Genomic DNA, 18327 nt, shown 5'->3' with positions numbered 1-18327 from the left:
TCATTTAATATAATTAATAAAATGATGATGATGATGTATTATTGTTTTTCTTATTTCGTTAGTAATTGTATATTATGAACGCACTATAAATTCTAATGTTTATGTTGGTAACAAATCGATTTTCCTTTACCATGTTGGAGTCTTGGTGAGAAGTTGGATCGTGCAACCAATAGATGCCCAATTTCAGGCCTTTCTTCATCAAAGAAAAGAATATGGCCGACATTTTGATATTGCTGTCATGAAGATTTCCCAGTGACAAATTCTAACTTTGTAGTTCTTCATGCACGGTTTTATGTTCCATTAACGTTTTATTTTTTTAATTGCATAGACGATTTTAGTGTAAGCTATTTTATTTAGTAAAATGGCAGCGGATCGTGAAATCGCTGCTGAAGACAGCATTAGAGTCGTTTGCCGATTTCGGCCACTAAATGACTCCGAAGAAAAAGCTGGTTCCAAATTCATTGTGAAGTTTCCATCGGGCCCTGACGATAACTGCATTTCAATAGGGGTAAGTGATCATTTCTGTGTGGCCCATGTTGGTTTCTTCTATCATCGCCCTAATTTAGATCACGATGACTAATACATTACGACTTGTGTTCACCTGCTACGAAATGGCCTTTCTTTTCTATTCCGCTCCGTTGACTACGATTGCGATCACAAAAATTTGAAGAATCTCGATATATTTTACCCAAATAGGAAATACAAATATGCTTTGTCGAAAATCAATACAAATACTTTCTCGACCTTGACCCGAGAATTCTTGGAATAAATTTGAGTAAAGCTTTTTGTAACATGGTTTTTATTTTTGTTTACATTTTGTAAAATCCATTCACAACACGAAATAATACATTGGGTTGAAAATAAGAATTATGTTTTTATTAGCTGTTTTTAGTGAACAAAGAGTGAATTTTATTAATGATAATTTGAAAATATTTGATAATATATTATCATTCATGATATGGCTTTTAAATAATGAACTATTATGATGGTGAAGATGATGAATGTGTCTTCAATGTGTTTTTTTTACTTTTGCTAGAAGAAAATATATTTACTTGATATCATAACAGCTGTGTTTTATAAAGGCAATTGTCTCTTGTGGTGAATACTCATGTACCTATAAATCATACTTCAGAGTAATGCACTAATCAGCTGTTATTATTAGTCATAATAACACAGTGTATACTTTACTATCACATAAATGTAGTTGTATAGCTATTTATTTTCAAAAAATATATAGTAAGATAAATTCAATAATTGTTAATTCATTACAAAATTATTGATTTTTATTGGTGAGGTGAGGTATCTGGTTGTCCATAACTGAATAATAAATATTTATATATTATATACCATAAACAATATTAAAAAAATGGTAATTTTTTTTTATTTTCTTTTCATGTTCAAGCATATTTTCAGATTCATTTAGATAGACAAAATGTTCTGTTGTAGGGCAAAGTATACTTGTTTGACAAAGTTTTCAAACCAAATGCCACTCAAGAAAAAGTATACAATGAGGCTGCAAAAAGTATTGTATCAGATGTGCTGGCAGGCTACAATGGCACTATATTTGCCTATGGACAGACTAGCTCCGGAAAAACACATACCATGGAAGGTGTCATAGGTTTGTATTCATTCTATTATCTATGCAATGCCAATAATCTTTTTTTTTTTAATGCAATAACATGTTTTTTCTGTTTTGTAGGTGATCCAGGAAAACAGGGTATAATTCCACGAATAGTCAACGACATATTCAACCATATCTACGCAATGGAAGAAAACCTGGAATTTCATATAAAAGTATCTTATTTTGAAATTTACATGGACAAAATCCGGGATCTGTTAGATGGTATAGTTTGATTAAGTGTTTTGAGTTATTTTCAGCGGTTTATTTCAGTGTAACAATAGTGTATACAATTAATTGTTGCAGTATCCAAGGTGAACCTCAGTGTTCATGAAGATAAAAACAGAGTCCCATTCGTCAAAGGTGCTACTGAAAGATTTGTGTCAAGTCCAGAAGAGGTATTCGAAGTAATTGAGGAAGGCAAATCCAATAGACATATTGCTGTTACAAGTATGTATATAAACAAGTATTCTTAGGTATTTATGTGTGAAGTGAAAGACATATGCAAAACATTATTTTATTTTCAGATATGAATGAACACTCGTCTAGATCTCATTCGGTCTTCCTCATTAATGTTAAACAGGAAAATTTGGAAAACCAGAAAAAGCTATCTGGGAAGTTATACCTTGTGGACTTGGCTGGTTCTGAAAAGGTAAAACATTTGTCATAGTAGACATACTTATATAGATACTTATGTAACATAATTATGGTCAACCTGTTTATCTACTTAATTATTAATCTCTTTTTGGATGTTCTTAGGTATCTAAAACTGGTGCTGAAGGTACGGTCCTTGATGAAGCCAAAAATATTAACAAATCACTCTCTGCTTTGGGGAATGTTATATCTGCTCTAGCTGATGGTAATAAATCGCACATACCATACAGAGATTCCAAACTAACTCGAATTTTACAAGAATCACTTGGTGGAAACGCAAGGACGACTATAGTTATTTGCTGTTCACCTGCTTCATTCAACGAGAGTGAAACGAAGAGTACTCTTGACTTTGGCAAAAGGTGAGATAAAAATGATCTAAACTTTAGAATTGTCAACATGTTATAGAAATATGTCTGTCATTAATAATTATTGATCCTATCGAATTGATTTATTAAACATTTATGTATTTATAGTGAGTATAATAAATCTTCAGAATTTTCCTAAAATTTTTCATAATTTTAACTTACATATTGTAACATGCAATGCCTCTGTAAAATTAGTACATTTTCAGAGCGAAAACTGTCAAGAATGTTGTGTGTGTCAATGAGGAACTTACTGCCGAGGAATGGAAGCGTCGCTATGAAAGGGAGAAGGAGAAGGTGGCCAGGCTTAAAGGGAAGGTAATTAAAACAAAAAAAAAGCAAAGAAGACACAGACTTAGTTTAATTAGGTTTATTAATAAAGTATTTTTTTATTGTATGACAATTTCATTGTTTTTAATATGTTTATCATAATTATCATGTAGGTTGAGAAGCTTGAAGCTGAGGTCAACCGCTGGCGCTCTGGAGAGACTGTACGTCCAGAGGAACAAGTCAACTTGGTGGAGATTGAAGCGGTTACACCTGTTACATCCTTCATTGAAGAGAAACCACCTGCACCGGTTTGTATATATTTTCATGGTTATGTTTATGTGTGTTTTAAGGTCTACTTCAAGTTTTGTCAGAATCATCACGAAACCTAAGAAAGTGTGGATTATATAGAGTACTACATATAGCTGCCTGTTTTTGTTGGTATAATCTTTGTGTTATAATTTAATTTATTATGACAATACTAATAACAATAAATTACATTATTATACAATTAATCTACGATTGTACGATCCTTGTGATTAAGATATCTTTATTACTTTCTGATAACATTTGCGATTTTAACTAGAAAGAGAAGTTGAAAGTGAAACAAGTCATGCCCTAAAATCAATGAAGTTACATCATCACAAGTCACAGTTTTATGTAAAACTGGATCATTCAACACTTGTCTGAGGTGTTGACATAAATTTAATTAAAAGATTTGTAGGCATTTTTCTTATGAGCTATCTTACTTCTTACTGATAATTTAAGAAAATCGTATTCATTCACGCACAAACAGCTGAATGAATTTGTCCAAAAATAGTTTATGACCAATTAATACAGTCCAGGAAGACGAAGTCGCGGGTATTCGCTAGTATTTTATAATGAGAATCTCCATTCATATAAACAAGTTGGTCATAGAATGAGATCATGTCTATAATTTTATCCTAGTACTTTATTGGAATGTAAAACTGCTTGAAATACAGGAATGGCTATAAGCCTTACTTCGTCATATTATTCATCATAATTTGAAAGTGTCTGTACTTTCTTATGAACTTTGCTTTATATAAGTTGAGATCTCTATTATTCTCTATGTATAAACGTAAACATTGAGTTTTGTAATTTAATGTTTATGACATGATATGTGTTTATCATATACTCTAAATATCTTGGAGTTATTTTGAGATGTTCATGACAACACTTTATTAATAATGAATCCACCCTTCTAAAATCTATCTAAAGCTATAAGAAGTGAGTGATTAACCCTTTTATTTGGGTTACTGTGAATGAAATATGACAATGTTTATAAATAGCCTGTGCCTGTGGCTGTGTCGAGCGCGGTGGAGGATGCAGCCATGCAAGGGAAACTGGAGGCTCTGTACCAGCAGCTCGACGACAAGGATGAAGAGATCAACCAGCACTCGCAGCTCATTGAGAAACTCAAAGAGCAGATGATGGAGCAGGAGGAGCTGATTGCTTGCACAAGGTAAATTATCTTATTTGGATAAAAAATCGATTGGTTCCAAGTGATTAATGTATCTATTGTAGGTTTCGCTATTTCTCCTTGTGTGTGTTCATGTGTAATGGACAGTCAGTCCATCTGATGGTAAATGGCACCTCTAGCTAATTCCTTACAGAATAGAGCTTTTACAGTTAATCGAACACAGATGCATTGCCATTCCTAAATACTAACATGGTCCCCTCATGTGGAAGATACCAGTATCACCTTCACACTAGAAATAGGCGTGGTTGAGATACCTCTTCTATCGAACTGTTTGTTCTATCACCTTTAAAAATAATAATAATAGTAGTGTAGGAACTAAAATGATGTTTTCTATAACCTACTACATCATATTGACGGTGTTAACTACATTTGAATGCATTGCTCAACCAAATAAAATACGTTTTTATGCAGACACCTAATAAGGCCTTACTTCACAAATAATTATAGTCTGTTGTAAGTGTGCATAATGTAACAGGTTGTATGTGAATTTAATGTCTGTTGTTATCTAAGAAAGTGTTGCATGAAATAATTTTAATGGAATCAAAATTTTGTCATAACTCTTATTCCAAAAATTGTTGCAGTAAAATTTTAATTAAAGTAATTTATTGGAGTGTGTCATTGCGAAAGATTAAGATGTCTAGATATTATTTTAAGCGTGTTGTATTTTATAATTGAAGTAGTATAATGATGGTTATGTAATAGTATGAAAATGTAATTATGAATGTACTCAAAAGTAACTGCAATTCATTATAATAACATGCAGTATTAGGTACTTTTTGTCTTCATACCATCATAATAAGCCTGCATATTAATGTAATAAACTGTTATGTTACCGTTGTCAAACTATTATTACATTAAAATAATAAATGAACATGAAATGAAGATGCAGACCATCTGATGGTAACCAAATCTATATAGAACAGGAATTCTACCAGAATCCAGTTACAGATGCGTTGTCACTTCTGAGGATTCGGATGGACGCCTTATTTATAAGTCAGCCATCGTACACTCCGAAACGCAGGAACTACTTCAAACTGTGTAAATACGCATGGAGTACCACTTCAAAAGAAATGGATTTAATAAAAAGATTGTGTTGTCTGTGCTTCATAAAGCGTAAATTCTTTTTCATTGTCTCCAATAGGCGCGACTACGAAGCGCTGCAGGGTGACATGAATCGCATCCAGCAGGAGAACGAGGCCGCCAAGGAGGAGGTGAAGGAGGTGCTGCAGGCGCTCGAGGAGCTCGCCGTCAACTACGACCAGAAGTCCCAGGAGGTGGACAGCAAGAGCCGCGAGTGTGACCAGCTGTCTGAGGACTTGCAGACTAAACAGGTAATTGGTTAAAAATATTGTTTCTTTGAATTGTTGTGTGATAAGTGACATTTTCATTGCTATAAAAATACATTTTTATATCAGTGTTACATAAAGTGTCATCTCATATTTGATAATGGAAATTGCATCTAACTTGTGAAAAGACGAATAAACGATGTTTATGATATAATATTATTTTGTTCTATAGAGTGCTTTGACCAGCGCCACATCCGAACTGCAGCAATTACGCGATCTCTCCGCGCACCAGCGTAAACGCATTGCGGAATTGCTAACGAACCTTCTGCGAGACTTGGCGGAGATCGGGGCGGCTGTGGGTGGCTCCGAGCTCGACTTCAAGCTTAACGTCGATACCGTTGGCAAGCTGGAGGAAGAGTTCACCGTCGCACGTCTCCACATCAGCAAGATGAAGAGCGAGGTCAAGAACATAGTGCAGCGGTGCCACTCGCTCGAGTCCGCTAATATTGACGCCAATCAAAAGGTCAGCGATTCATTAGCGTAATTATGTTTTGCACACCTATCTGAATTAGGTCACTGAAGGTTATATACTTGACACAATTCTGATATAAGTATTTATGGAATTTTGTTTGTGTAAATAAATAAATCGCAATTATAGCGTAATAAATAGTGAGACTTCAAGGTTTTCAGTATTTTCGACTAAGAGTAAAGACGATTTTTATTGAGATGGTTAATGGTAAACGCAATGTGTTCATTTTGAAAATGGTAGAACCCTTTGTGGTTTGATTCGCATATACAACTGCATAATGACTGCAGCGTTCAGCGCTGCTGCATTCCCGTTTAGAGTGTAAAGAGAAAATTAGGAGTCCCAACGCAACTGTGGTCGACCTCTGGTGGGACGCTAATCTTATCTGGGGTTAATTTACAGATTTTCACGGGCGGCAGTAGCCACACCATCAGAACTGTATTTGTGCTATTAAAAAAAAACATAAATATGTTCTAATTTAGATCGAGGAGTACGAGCGTTCCCTGGGCGAGTGCCGGCTGCTGATCTCGCAGCACGAGGCGCGCTGTGCCTCGCTTGCGGAGTCCATGCGCGAGGCGGAGAACAAGAAGCGCCAGCTCGAGGAGGCGGCGGACGCTCTGCGCGAAGAGTGCGCAAGACTGCAGGTAATGTTATCCGACTTTTTTATTGACAGTCATAGATTAGTAAAGATTACTCACTCCTAACAAGAAAATGCAACCAGTTTTGACATTTGAAATTGTCACTGTCATCTATATTCGTGTTTGAAAAGTATTAAAAAAATGTAATTTTTAGATCATTTATGAATGAAACGATATTTTTCTGCATTTTTTTCTTCGATTTTATGTTCTTGTGTGTCGGCATTGTTCCGCGTAAATTACACCATGACAGCCATTAAATGGCTTACAGAATTGTCAGCCGTTTAAGCCATTTAATGGCTTCCTTCAATTAAAAGGCTGTGAGATATCTATACTTATCTATGTTGCCAATATGCTCACAAAATCTTATGGAGCTATAAATTTGGGTCGTCAATAAAAGTAAACATAAACCTTTCTATTCTTTAGAATTACGTAATTGTGACGCATTTATGACCTACATTGATTTATTGTATTCATAACTATTCCTATATTTAGGTTAACGCACAATGCTAGGTCGCTTAAAAAACGTCTATGGTGTTAATTAAACGAGCCATTAATCCAAATGACTGCAACATGTACACTGAATGTAGTCTGCTTTATTAGTGTATGAAATTTATTTGATTAACAAAGTATAACTTTGAACTTATTGGAACCATATTACAGATGTGTGTTGCAGTGGCCATTTGTCATAAAAAATAAAGAAAACTATTCAAACACCTCAGCTTTGCTTAAAGTATCACAAAAGACAGCCAAAAATTAGACTTTTTGGGCTTAATTCAAGAATGAAGGTGGTAGAACTCTTTGTGGTTCGACTCCGGCGGCACCACCGCCATACCTATTTCTGCCTCACAACAGCAGTGTTAAGCGCTGCTGCTGTGTTCTGGTTTGAAGGGTGTGGTAAGGGAGACATATTTTTCCGAGGCATTCCAGCTTAATCCTCAGGGGTAACGGCGCATCTGTGGTTAACCTCAGGTAGGAATATGTAATCCTATCTGGGGTTGATTACAGATGTCCATGGGCGGCAGTAGTCACTTACCATCAGGTGGACTGCATGCTCGTCTGCTGCTGCTATATTATAAAAAAAAAATATTGAAAACTGTAGACCAAATAACTGTTATAATCTGGCCAGCTCAACTTACAAAAGCATTGTGTTAGCGAATGTTTATAATAACAACATAAACGCTCTGATCTATTTCTGATGTCCATATATGTCAGAACTGTACTGGCAACTCACCATAAAGTGGACTGCATGCTTGTTTGCTGCTACTGTATTAAAAAAAACCATTGTCCCCCAGGCGGCGGAGCGTGTGCAGCTGGCGGCGGCGGAGCAGCGCGCGGACTCGCAGGTGCGCGGCGCGCTCGAGGCCCAGCTGGAGCAGCTCCGCGGCGCGCACGCTACGCAGCTGTCCGCGCTGCGCGACGAGCTCGCCGCGCTGCAGCGGCACCACCAGGAGCTCAAGGAGTACGTATGCTTACATGTACACGCTTTTAGAAGATACTATCTGTCTGTGGCGCAATAACATCCGTAGAACTGTGCTCAACGAGAATCATGGCGGTCACGACCCTCAAGCCCGCTCCACTTTCTCGAGAGAATCTCGCGAGAACACGAGAAAAACCGGTTTTCGTATCTGCTCCACATTCTCGTTTCCCGTGCTTTCCTCGACCTCATTCGACCATGACCTCGTTCGATTCCCAGGTAGGAAAAAAAACATTTTAAAATAATAAAGTAATGATGCAGTTTTAGTTTGTATCAAAATCGGCTTCGTAACTCCTTTCAGCAGTTTTCGCTAATTCTTATAGTATTGGAATTTGGCCCTGAAGGCTTATTTGAAAAATTCACCCTGTATCTGTATGTTTTTAGAAGGTGTTACTATCGTGTCTGTAATGACCATCGCAAGGTTACGACAAATCGATTGATATAAGAAACATTAAAAACAACTTATGTGTTTTATCTTAAAAGCGCTGGAAAGGCGTTGTGTGATGCAGTCAGGTAGAAAATAAAAAAATATTACAATGGTCACTTTGTTAGGCGGCGAGGGTCTTGAATGCACATTTCCCTAAGGCTCATGAGTCACATTGGTCATATGACTCCTAGAAATATATCCAAAAAATGTCTTTTTTCGGCCAATCAAAGCCATTATATACATATATATACATTAGTGGCTTTACAATAGTAACTACTTAACACAAGGGGCATTTTTACTATGCACTGCTATCCAAAACTTCTAATTTAAAGAATGTCTCATTCTAGTCCATTGGTGCAACTCATTGACAGATGGTAGTACTAAAATCTTAAAACCACAATGTAATTTTCATGTTACAATTCTTGTTAATAGCTCATTACAACTCATGAATCAGCAAATATCACAAGATGTACATAAAGTTTCAAACAATAATTTGTTCAAAATTCCGTTTACTTATTAAAATTCTATTAATTATGTATTGTGACCTTGTAATCCTACACGGTATTATTGATTATTATCTTCTCACCTCATATATTTTGCTCATCATATATGCACAGTGAACATTGCGTTATACTGAGTCAGATCTTCCCAACCCACACGAAACATGTTGTTAGTCATTGAGTTAATGTTGATAAGAATAAAGTACATAAACAGTTCCAAGGAACTAAGACAATTGGGGTATATGCTTTAGGTTGGCTATTTGCATGATGAATAAGCAAATTATAATCAGATAAATTGCAACTAAAAATTATGTAATCTCGAATAAATTGAAATTTAATTTAACTAAAGCAAATGTGTAATATTATTTAGAAAAACTTTATGAATCTCGAAGAGAAAATCATCACTGTAATAGTGAATTTAGTGGTTTTTTTACTCATACACACTATGGAGAACCTACTTAAAGGCATCTTTTCATTGTTCTTTATGATTGTTTATGCATCATGTTTAATGCACTATGTATTACTATATTATCTTTTTATCGATTGTCTATAAAACGATTTCTATGTATTGATAAGATTGTCTTCATATATTTTTTTGTGTATGTGGTATTAATTAATTCATTCTGCTTTCCTATTGTTATAATTTCTTATGAGATATACTGCTTTATCAGTCCATTGGTTGTAGTGAAATAGACTTGCATTCTTTAATCAGCTACAGCTATGTCTTCCAGTCTATAGGAAATTTAATTTTCAGATCAGGAGAATTCTATTCTAATAATTTAATTAATTGAATGTGTTTGTCCGCAGTTCGTACCAGGAGCTGACGTTGGCGCGCCAGCAGCTGCAGGACGACTACGAGAAGCTGAAGCGCGAGGAGGCCGACAAGTCCGCGAAGCTGAAGGAACTCATGTTAGTGTCGCGCTCCCCGCGCCGCCTCGACAAGGCCGAGAAGGAGGTGGCCAATCGGCAGACCCTGCTCAAAGACGATTATCACGATTTTATTATATCCCCAAAAAAAGAGAAAATGGGATTCGGATATCCGATGGACCTCGATCTCTACAAAACGCCGGCCAGGGAGGAAAAGTCGCTCTCGGCAATCCCTAAGAATCCCGCTCCCCGTCACTCCTGCAACATCCATCCCCTTCAGTTGCATTTACTTATTTCAGTCACCATGATCCTTCTCACACATCGCTACCCACAAATAGTCGTTTTGGTTTAAGCTTGTCGGCTTGTTTTCTGTGATATGTTCACGGGTATCTGTACACCCGATGTTAATTTGCTGTGCCTTTCCGAATTCGGGAGAATATTGAAGCTAGGTCCATATTACGCGGTTGAGAAATACAGAAAAGAAATGTAATTGATTTAAAGGAATAAATTGTAACATATTACTTTCTGACAATCATCAAATTTGTCAGAAAGTAATTGTTAATGATAAAAAGTTCTTAAGTGATGTTGGTCCTATATGAAATGCCGTGTAATATGCGACTTAGCTTTGAAACGGAATCTAATGTCGTGTGTAAAGAATGTCTGTGAAATTTTCTTTGAAACGTGGGTCGTTCGTCACAACTGTCCTATGTTACTAATAGTGACTAATAATAATGGCAATAATATAATTAGTTTTTAATTAACACTCCGTATAGGACAGTTGTCCGAGACATCGCGGCAATAACGTGTTGAGATTGTTTCATATTTTTTTACGCATTTTGAATGCTTTTACTTGATGCTAGTCAATAATCTGTTTACAGATATTATTTATACATATTTTATTTGTTGAAAGTACTTATCTTATGAATAAGTATGCTTCATGTTAAGTGTATCGTGTAGTTGTCGTAGCATGTTTCGTAATGTGGTTCGTGTGTGGATTAATAATAAAAGTAGTATGCCGATAGGTGCAATAATATTAATTAGTCTAAATATATATTTCAAAATTCGGTAGGCTTTTCGTCGTAATATGTAGGTGCATCGGTTGTTCTCGTTGTTACGATATTACTTTACATTTGAACGTGTTCACAAGTCTTATAATAGGTTTAGCAAATATTTTTAAGCAAATAAGCATTCGGTGCATAATCATAATTATGTTACAACTCACTGCCTTGTTATGTTGTTAAGATATAAATACGTCTACGCGGTAAATTTCTTATTAAACTGCCTTACAATAATAATATATATTTACGATATTACATCAATTGACATTCATGTCTTGCGTGATTTAAGTTATGTTTCGAACATTACAATAATGTTCTAATGTTAACTGGTTTGCTCATAAATGCACAAATTGAACGACATGGTTTGGTTGTCGAGAATAATGACTAACTATGAAAATTACCATGTAAATATAGCTGTAAATAAATTTGAATGTTTGTATAGAGAGTCCGGAAGCATATATTTTTATTGAAATATTTTTCTATAACATGTGTCGGTCATATGCTGTTTGTGGGAAGCTAATCCAAAATCCTTGAACGTTAGACTCATAAATAATATAATATTAACATATGTAAAACTAGTGAAATATAGTCACTGTAGTATTAAGTATTGTGGAACCATTAGTAATTATTAGGACTTTTAATCTGTAACAAGAACATTCATCAATTTTGCATTTAGATTCATATATCACCATTCCAATGTTAGCATTTATATTTTTGTTTAGTGCTATTTTTTATAATTTTAACTTAAAATTTTAAGTAGTGATATTGTTGCATTTACCGCATGACCATGTTGTTCATTCCATTCCTGTTCTGTCCACGCCTCATAGTATTGTTCAATTGCATTTGTTCCTAGTGTCCATGTCACTTCCTTAGTCTGTACGCACTCTTGATGCCGAGGAGTGATTGTCGCCTCAACCTGTCGGTGTCGTGACCGTGCACAATAGATTGCTCAACACTCGTTTGTAGATAAATAAATTATCGTCATAATCTATTGGCACGGTTCAGACCTGGTCGTGGCGTGTCATCGGTCCCGCAAATTAGTCTAGAAAATGTATTATAATATGTACCCGATGACTCATATTTTAGATTTAATTATCATTTTCTAGATTGATCGGCTCTGACACGAACAATTTTAAAAGTAAATTTTGTGATACGATATGTTTTCAAACATATTTTAGTGAACGTAAGTACAAAGTATATGTAGTGCAAGGTCTTGTGACGCCTCGCTTTTTTATTTTTAAGTTGTCATTTTATTCCGCACGTATCCCATTCATATTCATTCTGCCGGGGGTTGGCATTTTCAAAATTACGGCCTGTACTTATCGAGCTCCAAAATATGGATGGGTGCGTGCTGGGCGATATGATAGCTCACATCTACTTACAGGTAATTTTACAGAGTATTAGGCACATCCAAAGTACATGTTTTGTAAGACACTTGTTCATTATTGATATATTCGCGCTTCTGCTGAACTAATTCACCGAATAGATAAAATATATTTTATTTTGCAATATAAAAGATGTTTTGTGTTAAATATTGCATTTCATGCATTGTCTTCTTGAAATCATCGTGTATATTGAATCAAATATTATTATATACTTTTACTTTTAACTCGTGAAGGCAAAGTAAACCTAAACTGATATCGCGTGTTATACCACAGTCAAAGCGTGGAGCGGCGTGAGCAAGCCAGAGCTGATCTCAAGGGACTGGAGGACACCGTGGCCAAGGAGTTGCAGACTCTGCACAACCTGAGGAAGCTCTTTGTGCAAGATCTACAGGTATACAATAAGATTCCGATATTATAAGCGTCATTTGGACGTAACTTTAAAATCGGTTAGTCATATAATATATAGCAACAGGCTCGTCAACTGAAGCGTCACAATGACTTATTGTGATTATGATAATAATAGCCACTTATTGAATTATTCACTTACCATGCAGTCATTATTCAATTATTACTCCTATGTTTTTTGATAATGGCATGATGACTATTTTGTCAGATTTAAAACATAGATCTTTATATATTACCCAGAGTTGAATGTCTATTCAATTCAATTAAATGTTTATTTTAGGCAAATAATTCTTAACTACCCAAAATAAGAAAATTTAATTCTACCATCTTTTATCAGTAATACTAATCAGAAAATAATACTCGAGAGCTTATTTTTGAATAAACTTAACCTTATATGATATGATGATTGTTGTGTTCAGGCGAGAATAAAGAAGTCTACCAACTCGGAGGAAGGCGCCGAGGAGGAGGGCGGCTCGCTAGCGCAGAAGCAGAAGATCTCGTTCCTGGAGAACAACCTGGAGCAGCTGACGAAGGTGCACAAGCAGCTGGTGCGCGACAACGCGGACCTGCGGTGCGAACTGCCGAAGCTGGAGAAGCGGCTGCGCGCGACCATGGAGCGGGTGAAGGCGCTCGAGACCGCGCTCAAGGTGAGATGATGATGATTGGTGGTGTTGTTGTTGTTGTTGATTATGATGATGGTTGTTGACAATGATATTGATGATTTTTTGACAATGATGATGAGAATGGTTGGTGTTGATGATGAGAATGGTCGGTGTTGATGTTGATTGTGATCTTTGTTGATGATCATTGTTGACGATAATGATGTAGATTGATGTTAATTATTCCAAGTTTAACACTGACTTGTAGTAAATTAGTAGTTTGCTTGTATAGGAATTGGGAGATGAAGAATTGGTATATTACTTCCATGTAAATTTGTTAGTCATAAAGAGACATTAATTAAGTGATCAGTTTTCTTTATTTCTATTATATCGATTTGGTAGTTGGGACAAATATGAAGTAACTACTATAATTTTTATATTTTACGAATCAACAGGAGGCTAAGGAAGGAGCGATGCGCGACCGCAAGAGATATCAATTCGAGGTGGACAGAATCAAGGAAGCAGTGCGCGCCAAGAATCTTGCCCGAAGAGGCCCTCAGGCACAAATTGGTGAGTTGTTATTTTCTCCTTTTTTCCCTATTTACGAGTCCTATCTTTAATCATTTGAGATTACAAACATGACAGACAGAACAGACAAAATGACAGGGAGTGTAAGATTTCTGCCGAGATTGAATTTTGGTTTCATTCAAAGTTCTTGGTCCATGTATCTCTAGTACAAATCTCCCCAAGACTATCAATATTATTTAATTTTATCTCTATTTTTTTCGAGCGGACTCCATGTCTATTTGCCACAATAAAATAATTAGGCTGAAAATAAAAGTAACTAATAAATGATATTTTTCTTCAGCCAAGCCTATCCGCGCGGGCGGCGGGCACCTGGTTGGCGGTGCGGGTGGCGTGGTGCGGCCGCCGCCGGCGCAGGACATCAAGCGCAAGTCTATCATCGTCGGAGCACGGGGTACGTTATTGACCACACCACAACACCCAACTATACACACGTATTTTACCACATATGTATAGTTATCGCCAAACTGCTCCGCTCCGCTCTGAAGTTGTTCCGAGCAGGTTGTCATACAATTTGTTAGGGCAACGCGATTCATTTCTATATTCAAAGCGGACTAGCAGTTTTACGCGGACTATATACATGGTTGTACACGGTTATACGTCTCCACTAGTCAAATACACTTGGGCGTATAAGAGCCGAGGAGGTTAAGTAGTCCTTAATATCGCTTTCATCTCTCACAGTCATACGAGCTCAAACACACACATACTGAAAGTATACACTGATTTTACATCATACACAATTCATTATTAAAATATGGTGTAAGTATACAAGTTTTTTACAAAGATCATTATGTAACTTAGAAATTCATCACAATTTAAAATTCCTGTTCATGTCAATAAATCAGTGTTAGTAGTCTATTTTTAAAATAAATCGATATAACTTCCGAATAGCACGCGGTATCGCCCCCTTGTGAGTTCATTGCGCTGCCTGCTGCAGGTCAATGTAACACTTATCCGTTTTCTGGCTGCATACCAACGCTATACCGTATGCTAAGTGCCAGGGTTTTATTTTTAGACACTTTTATTCTACTTGTGCTCATGTATATGAGCATGTACGATATTTTTCCGATACGAGCAGCGCGTGAGATAAACCGTGTGTTAGTTTCGTGAAAGTATGACTAAGACTTCAAAATATGGCACATATTTTTAAATCATGAACAAGACACATCAATGCTTTTATTTGTAAAAGATGGATATGTAATTGAAAACATTTATTTTTCAGATGAAAGTTGAAGAGACAGCCGTTACATCATAGAGAAAATAAATGAAACTTCGTAGGTGTACCTAATAAGGCGGCAAAATTAATTCTTGAAAAATTATACCCATAATATAATTACTACTTATGTGTTTACGAAAAAGCCTAATATAAGCTACAAACAAAAAAAAATAATAAAAATATCGTAGATTTTCCTTAGGCTTAACATTTCGAGCTATCTAATCTTAACGTCACTAAGTGCACATGTATTTAGATTTGACTAGCTTTTCTCGCTGTATAAAGGCCTATGTGACATGTTGATGAAAGAATATCGCGCGCAACGATATTTTTACATACACAATGCATATAGGTCTTCATATATCTTCGGTAACGGTTATCCATTAGATTTATCCGTTTAAAAGAGTATTATGTTGTAAGCAATCTCGTGGCTTTGGTGGTCTTGATGTTGCTTTTAATGATAATCGGAGAAAGCACTATTTTTATGAAATGACAAAAGTATTAAATTTAGTTTCTTAACTTGATTGCTTATGTGCGTCGAATACATTAATAAAATGAATTTTGTCTCGAAGGAAGAAATGGTATGGAGTGCAACACTGGCAACCTGATACTAGCCAAGTTAAATTGTTCAGTACAAAATTACACTGAGTCAGTTACCAATGTTTCGAGGGATCAATAAATGTAAAGTGTTTGAAGTGAAGCGTGCTGCCATTTCTTCCTTGCTAGGTATAAATAAATTATTTCAAGATGCAATATCGTGTCAGTATCTTTAAGAGAAATGCTGTGAGTTACTTGCAGACTTGCATGTGCTGCCGCACAAATAAATTCGTGAAAAAAAGAAATATTCATGTGGTTGATTGCAGGTGTGGTGGCAAATGCATAGCGGAATGCATCTTCAATGTGTAGTTCTAGTTTAAGCTTCTTTAATATATATTTTTATATATTGTGATAAGCGTTGTTATGCCGACATGAGAGCATTTAATAAGTTAACGAAACGATAATAAATTGTTGTGAAATAAGGTGTGATGGGTGATAACTGATGCTGAAATAAAATAATATTGCAATTTGTATGTTACTCGACGGATGTAACCTGCTCATCTATGGTCGGTCCGCATTGGTTCCCGAGCGTGTGTACCTGGGCGACTTGCTGCAACGAGCAAGTTCTCAGCCACTAGGTACGGTCAGCGCTAACAGGACTCACAAGTCAAACGTAATTTAGTGGGTGATTTTTATATTCAAGAATCGAATATGAAAATCTCTTTCAACTAAAACACATTTCGCTCTGGTATTTATTTATGGTATAATTTTATATAACCAATGCATAATAAATGAATTCATTAACGAATAATTGAACTTAGGAGATATCTTAAATAGTGTAGAGGGGTTATCATTCATATCACCTTGATTCTGGTCCCCAGTTTCTGCGACGTACTTTTGCTTGAGAGCTGTGATGTTTTTAGTGAAGGAAGATTCGTGTCTCGTCAGCCTCGTTTTATGAATACGGCTCTTACATTTTTAACGTCTTAATTCAAACACATTCACACCCTTATACCGCAATAAATTAGTGACAAATTCCTGTGCTTATTGATAGTGCACATTTATAATATGGGTTTTAACACGCGCGCCTCTATTTTGGTTAAAGTTCTCTATTTGCTTTTAAGATGCATTAGCTTTCGTAGTAGATCTGTACCGTGTGTAAGTACTTATGAAAAAATCATGTTTAACGCAGCCCAGTGCCGGCTTGTTGCATTACATGTCGCACTGAATCTAGACGCTGCGTCCAACGAGGAGTTATGGAACTATGGTCGACAGATGTTCAGAAAAACCAAAGATAAATCACAATTTATAGATTTATTGTTTGAGATTAATTACCAGCTGAAACACGAGTCCCGAATTACTTAATGGTTCCAAAGCTCCTTAATGTGTTGCAATACATTTATTATATCATTTAGGTGTAAAGTTGTAGTAAATTATTTCATACTTAAGTTAGATACACGATTTTCTTATATTTTATTTATTGTATTTCATAATCTAAATTATCTCGTTTTTTTTTCACTTTTGAAGTGTAATACGCTTTTTTACATACCTCTTTACAATATTTTGTAATCATGGATCAAATAAACCTATTTTTTCATTTAAAATTAGCGATGTCTGCAAAGATGCATTCCACGAGGAAGGCAGTTTGTATCTTTGTTTATCAATAAGTTAACGTTTTGTTAAATGTAAGTAAAGATGAGGCTATCCTCGGTTTTCACTCGCCTGTCGCTAAGGAAGGTATAGACAGCTCAAACTGGCCGCGCTGGCGCTCGGGCGAACCCCAACCGACTGGCTTGCCTTTGCACCAAGTGATTTAGTTTGTATTGACATCTTTTGTATGATGTATTTAATATATGGAAAATTCTCAAAAAGAGTGTTTTCTTGATTTTTATTTATTATAAAAATAAAGTTATGAATTTAATTTGCTACAGACACTCTTTTATTTATCTACCCTCTAATTATCATAATTATTATACCATTCCTGTACGTAAATACCCTTTTGAGTCGTTAACGACCGTTGATGCTCATCACACCGGTCATATGTGCCGTATACCTGGTAAGTTGGTATAGTCTTGATATAATTGCAAATTACTCATAGCTTCTATGTTACACCTGAAGTTCAATTTATTTCTAGTAAAAGACACCTCTTCTTTTTACCCGACTGCCAAGGAAGGGTTATGCTTTTCGTGCGTATCTTGTATGTTTGTCTTTATTTAGTCGGATCTAACAAACGGCTGGATGAAAGTCTACAATTAAGGTGTCATTATATTCGTCTCAATGACCCGAGTGTCCTTATATACGTGTTAGAAAAAAAACTTCATGAATGGCGAATGTTTTGGCGCGTAATACTAACATATTTAAAAAAAAAAGTTAACCGAACCTATCGAGTAGGGTATCAAATGAAAGGAAATTAAACTGAGATTAT

General features: G+C 35.8%; 1 protein-coding gene across 1 annotated transcript; it reads left to right on the top strand.

Annotated features, from left to right (window-relative positions):
- The first annotated feature begins 139 nt into the window (after positions 1-139).
- Khc (kinesin heavy chain) lies at positions 140-17832 on the top strand. The gene is made up of 19 exons (XM_073087287.1): positions 140-508; positions 1447-1618; positions 1700-1843; positions 1925-2068; positions 2146-2270; positions 2378-2631; positions 2844-2952; positions 3078-3212; positions 4212-4384; positions 5544-5733; positions 5921-6211; positions 6697-6858; positions 8145-8311; positions 10061-10162; positions 12837-12954; positions 13388-13615; positions 14023-14137; positions 14436-14546; positions 15375-17832. Exons 1-19 carry the CDS (start codon positions 362-364, stop codon positions 15383-15385), a joined length of 2898 nt encoding a protein of 965 aa, XP_072943388.1. The 5' UTR covers positions 140-361; the 3' UTR covers positions 15386-17832.
- The last annotated feature ends 495 nt before the right edge of the window (positions 17833-18327 follow it).

This window comes from Epargyreus clarus, unplaced genomic scaffold (assembly GCF_041222505.1).
Source record: "Epargyreus clarus isolate Ecla_fem2 unplaced genomic scaffold, WU_Ecla_fem_2.2 ptg000026l, whole genome shotgun sequence".
Classification (NCBI taxonomy): Eukaryota; Metazoa; Arthropoda; class Insecta; order Lepidoptera; family Hesperiidae; genus Epargyreus; species Epargyreus clarus.
Note: the sequence above shows the minus strand (reverse complement) of the source record. Positions and strands in the feature narration are given on the sequence as shown.